At 35.4% G+C, this 6,000-nt stretch overlaps 1 protein-coding gene across 1 annotated transcript in view; it reads right to left on the bottom strand.

Annotated features, from left to right (window-relative positions):
- The window catches only part of LOC119838090 (pre-mRNA-splicing factor CWC22 homolog), a 6,723-nt gene extending 2,338 nt beyond the window's left edge, over window positions 1-4,385 (bottom strand). Inside the window, exons 1-5 of the mRNA XM_038363942.1 lie at window positions 3,161-4,385; window positions 2,249-2,900; window positions 1,701-1,839; window positions 1,370-1,469; window positions 1-1,136 (exon numbers count right to left, since the gene is read on the bottom strand). Of these exons, the coding sequence (XP_038219870.1) occupies window positions 1-1,136; window positions 1,370-1,469; window positions 1,701-1,839; window positions 2,249-2,900; window positions 3,161-4,217 (3,084 nt within the window). The 5' untranslated portion in view covers window positions 4,218-4,385. The remainder of the gene's footprint in view (window positions 1,137-1,369; window positions 1,470-1,700; window positions 1,840-2,248; window positions 2,901-3,160) is intronic.
- Window positions 4,386-6,000: the final 1,615 nt, after the last annotated feature.

Raw genomic sequence — 6,000 nt, 5'->3', positions numbered from 1 at the left:
GTTGTTACGTCGCCTATCGTCTTCTCGCTCATTATGTCTATTATCATCATCATTCCCGTTATTGCGACGCCTATCTTCTGCCTTCCCATCGCGTCTTCTATCATCACCATCCCTGTCATTGCGTCGCCTATCTTGCATCTTATCATCACGACTTCTATCGTCATCATCCCTGTTGTTGCGTCGCATATCGTCGACTCTCTCATTAGATCTTCTATCATAATCCCTGTCATTTCGCATTCTGTCATCCACCCTCTCGTCACGTCTTCTTTCATCATCATCTCTGTCATTGCGTCGCCTGTCGTCCAATTTTTCATGGCGTCTTTTATCACCGTCGTCCCTATCGTTACGGCGCCTAACATCATCGCCTCTGTCATTGCATAGTCTATCGTTCTTGTCATCTCGTCTTTTATCATCATCCCTTCTGTCCTTACCTCGCTTATCATCATCAATTCTGTTATTACGCCGTCTATCATTAAATTCTCCACTCCTTCTTAAATCGTCATTACGACTTCTATCATCTACGTTCTCATTCGGCCGCCTGCTATTATTCTCTCTATCACTATTTTGTCTCTCCTCATCATCCCTTGCATTGCGGCGTCTGTTATCGCTTTCCCTATCCTGACGTCGCTTATCGACATTCTCTCTTTCGTAGCGACGCTTAATATTTTCCTCTCTTTCATAACGTCGGCTACTATCATCTTCTCTCTCATTACGTGGTCTACCTTCAAAGTCTTGATCGTTTCGCCGTCTAATATCAGTGTCCCTATCATTTCGTCTTCTATAATCTCCTCTTGCATTCCTTGTTTCTTCCTCGTCTCTATCACTGTTTTGTTGAGGACCATCCTCCCTTTGATGTCTTCTTGTATTATTCCCTCTTAAATTTTGCGATTGTCCATCGAAATCATTTCGTCTTCTCTGACCGTCATCATTACGCCTAGCACCATCTCTATTTCCTCTCTCGTTTTCCCTTGAATCTTTACCATACCTCTCATAATAACCATCGTGGCCCCATCGCTCATTTTTATCTTTGGCACTGTCATCTTTATCTACTTCTGGTGTTTTAGGTGTTTTATTCTTATCTTTATTCCTTTTTCCCTTCTTGTCTTTCTTTTTCTCTGTTCCCTCATCTTCAGTGTCTGAAATAATTTACAATAGATATAATCCTCATAAGCATGTTCTATTTTTATTCATATTATATACATTCATATTGTAAAATATGCCAAATAAATTTTAACTTATATCATAAACTATATATAAATGATTAGTGAATTTACAATGATTATAAGTTAAAACATTTTCTTGTAACGGCAACTTACAACAAAATTAAATTATCCCATATAATCCTGCAATACTTAAGGAATATTATTACCACTTGAGCTGGAGTCACTGGATGATGATGATGAACTACTGGAACTTGAGCTAGAATCTGAATCACTGTCCACTTTGATTTCAGCTGGTGCAGGTACATTCTGAAATTATTTTATTTTATGAAGCAATTGTCATCATGCTCAGTATGTGTATTTTCTATTTCATATTTGAATCCTACTTATATTATAAATGCGAAAGTTTGTAAAGATGCGATTTGTAAGGCGCGTAATTGTGAACTAACATTGTTTTAAAGAATTTGGGCTAAAAATGAAAAACACTGCTCAAATTATTAAAATTTATACATGAAATTTATTAAATAACACACTATTTACCTTTGGCATTTGTTTTAAATGCTCTCTGAGTTCATCTGTTAGACCACCAAGACCAATTGATGTGAAGAAGTTGATAGAAAATCTCGTGTTCTTGGGATTGTCTCTTGGGAATATTCCAGAGAATGCCTCCTGCAATGTCCTGAAATTTAAAAAAAAGCATTTCATTATAATAACAGGAACAATGGACCATCATATTATACATAGAGCTAAGTAATATACATATACTATGAGATGGTTCATTTATTGTTTTTTGTTCATTCGCAAAAAATATACCAAAAATATTAAAGTAAAATACTGAAAAATAAATTGCAACACTTAATAATCCCTACTAATATTACAAATGCGAAAGTTACTCTTTCTGTCTGTTTCTTCTTCGCACTTAAACCACTGAAGTAATTTGAATGAAATTTTTGACTAAGGCAGTTTTAACTGGAAATTCCATGGACGAGATGATAATATGAGTTTTTCTTTGACTACGGAGATGAAGCCGCGGATGGAAGGCTTGTAAGCCATAACCCCTAAATGAACCATCTCCATTCTGAACTTACGGGTCAGCCAGGCGATCATTCAGCTTCTTCAACCCCATATACTCTGCCAATTCTTGGAAAAGGATTTTGATGTAGATACGACTGGAACTTGTAGTATCCTCTTCATTCAATTTCACACACTCCAACACCTCCCAACTGATAGAATCAGTAAAAAGAAGGTGTGCAAAGAACTTGCTAATGTTTCTGAGCCTATTTGTATCAAGCCTATGAGCTGTAGCATATGAATCCCTGAATATTTCTTCAAAAGGACCAATGTATATTCTGTTTATGTTACAGAACCGCTGCGCTAGCAATCCGTAGAACTTTTCGTATGTCCGTTGTTCGGCACAACAATCTAGGAACATATGGCACAGCTCTATTTCTTGACCTGGCTTGAGCTGCATTTTCATTAGTTTATGAGCACATTCTTCGAAGTCTAAACTGGAATTTATTGTCAAGTATATAGTCCTACGCAATGCTACAAGGTTTGTTTCTGTGTTGTCAATGATGGTCACGGGTTTCTGTTCTTCATCTTCATCTCCAGACTCTTCACTGCCAGATTCACCAGAACCATCCTCATCACCAGACTCAGCATCAGACCCGAGTATCTCTTTGCTGAGTGTTTTGTATTTCTCTTCATTCTCTTCATACTTGTCATCAAATTTGAATACATCTGAGAATTTAATGAAACATGTTAATTGAGTTATCATTTAGTATTTAAATCAGATAAATAGATATTAAATTTTTGTAGTAATTATAAATTATAAAAAGCAAATTAAAGTGAGAAATTAAATTGATCAACAAATATTAACAATATTTCTTTTGCAATTTGCTGAAAGAAATATTGTCTTTTCTCTCAAAAAACATTTTTAATTGCATAAAAAATATATATCAGTGACCATAATAAAACACATAAGTAACAACAATTCATACTCAGGATATCCTGTGAATCAGTGGCTTCATCCAGCATCAAGAGATGAGTGAACTGTTCCTCTTCTGGCACCAGCTCCAACTCCTCAATGACAGCAGGATGATCTTTGAAACCATCTTTCCAGACTTGGAACATCACCTCTATCATGTACTGTACTCTTTTATCTAACTGTCCCTCATGGAGAATATTCCTCAACATCTCAAATATAGCATTTACACCTTTTGAAGACACTTCTGTAAGCTTCTGCCCACACTCCTTTAAAAAGGCTATAGATACCTCAACAGAATCATCTGTAGGAGTCTCTACTAGAAGTGTTAGCAATTCTAAAGCCAGAATTTCATGTGCGACCCTTTGGTTTACAAGATGAGCGATAAAAGATGCTGATGATATACATATAGGTTTATCATTCCTTTTGAAACCACGCTTGAATTGTATTACTAGTCTTTTGAGTAACAATTCTCCAATATTTGGAAAACGTGAGTTTACAGCAGCAACCAAAGCTGCATACACATTGGTGAAAGTCGGTGACGCAGCTTGTGCCTGAATAACGGACCGACAGAGTAAACCACGACCCCGAACTATGTTTTCTTTGAGAAGTTCTTTTATGATTATACCAATATTACCGACATTGATTTTGTTAATGTGACCATGTATCGACTTCTTTAACGCTTCCCAGGCCAGTCTTTGATACGCAACTGAAGATTTATCAGTAATCTGAGCTTGCATCATACGCAGACGTGCAGGTGGAATATACGCACCACCGGTTCTTGTGTTCAACATATCCATGTCTTTTGCTTTTCTTTGAGGTGCATCTTTCTTAATTTCTACCTCTTGTTCCTCATTGCGTCGTTTATCCTCCCGGACTTCTCTTGGTGATCGGGAGCGGGAACGTCGTCGCCTTCTATATGAATCCCTTTCATTATCTCTATCACGGTTTTCCTGACGTCTGTCAGGTGATCTAGACTTGGATCTGTGTTTTTTAGACTTTCTTTCCCTTGAATAATCATCATTTTCTGAATGTTTATCCTTCTTTCGTTTTCGATCTTTTGTATCCTCCATTTTGAGATTTACAGGATCCCGAAATAAAATTTCAAACAGAAACAATTCTGAAAATACTAATTAAGCTACGATGATAAGTATTTCATTTATAAATACAACAATGTGATTTTACAAACAGGAACACTCAAGCAGTGGCCATTTTTATTACTGACGTTTAGTAATTCATCTCTCCATTTATCTTTTGACATTAGTCGTCAACGTGATTTTGTCTATGAGTATAAGTTTTTGTACATGGCAATTGGTGAAGGTACGGTTTTTTTTAATTATAAAAAAACAATTACATCTTATGTAATTCACTTTCTATACAATATCACAAATGACATAATTTTTCATAATGCAAACGCAGTAAACAATGTAACCAAATATATGTCGAACCTTTGAGAAATAAGTCGCACTACCAAATGCAGCAATGCTGTATCTATAATGAATAGTCTATACTAATACATAATATAAATCTTAAAGAATTTGTGTTTTTTAATGCTTTAATCTCATAAACAACGACCGCTTTCAAAAATATTTTCAGCATTGAATATATATCCTTGAGACCTATTACTATACACAGTCTTTTACATATTATATGAAATAGTTGGTACCACAAATTAAAAACTAGTTACTACTATTACTGAAACGGCCGAAGCTAAGTCGGTCCGCTGTACTAGTATATTGTGGCAATGTGTACAATATAAAAATGTTGTAATTTGAATTTATTTTATTTGACATAGGATCGCCCTTCGAACGTTTGCTCTTCGTAATACAGACCAAACAAACCCAATCTTTTACTAATTATTGCAACTTCTAATAAAGCCCTGTTTGTAATTTTTGCTTTTTATCATATTTTAAAAATCAACCGAATCTTAAGTACCAAAATATAGCGAGCTGTAAGAACTAAATTAGTTCTTACAGCTCATGAGTAAAAAAATTGTAGAAAAATTTACTAGTAAACCAAACACTTATTTTGTGATTTGCAAATATATATTTGTGTTGATGAGAAATTTTGAAAGAATAGAAAAAATTTGATCACGAGGCAGGATTCGAACCTGCGTTTCTTGCCTAACCGTAGCAACGCCTAGCCTCTCGGCCACCCGTGATCCCGCCACAGTAATCGAATTTCTTCTACTCTTTCGGTTTCATGTGCCTAAGGGGCACCCCACGCCATCTATTGAGATGATTAAGAACCATCACAACCAATACGAAACATTATTTCAATGATTACAATATTGTATCGATTTCTTCTATTCTTTCAAAATTTCTCATTTATACAGCATTTCAATGCTATAAACCTAAAAATTGTATTTGTGTTTTTTACTTATTGCCCGAGAAGTGGTAATAGGGTAATATCAGTAAAATAAAACAAAAATATTGTTAGTATTTATGACTTTAATCAATACGACAATGAAACTACAAAAGTTGGCTGCACTTCAAACAGCAATTTCATATACCTCACAAACTGAAGCACATTATCAATTACATAAAAAATAAAATTAACATATTATAACACCATAAGAGGGACTAACATTACGAAAATAAAAATTAAGAATTATCGAAAGCGATGCTATACATGATTCATCTCGATCTTGAGAGTCTAAAATGCTACACAATATCCAAGGCAAATTGGTCAAAGGTTCGTCACGTCTTCGAAAACAAGCTAACTTACACCTAACCTTACTTGAACAGCGTTAGTAATACGAGTAGAAGCAGGCAAGCGTCGTCCTCGCCCCGCCGCACAAGCTGCACCTCCTTATTATATACATTATTATCGAAACGAATGGCAAAAATATATACT

This window comes from Zerene cesonia, chromosome 1, assembly GCF_012273895.1.
Source record: "Zerene cesonia ecotype Mississippi chromosome 1, Zerene_cesonia_1.1, whole genome shotgun sequence".
NCBI classification, from domain to species: Eukaryota; Metazoa; Arthropoda; class Insecta; order Lepidoptera; family Pieridae; genus Zerene; species Zerene cesonia.
This window is presented reverse-complemented; position numbering and strand designations above follow the sequence as displayed.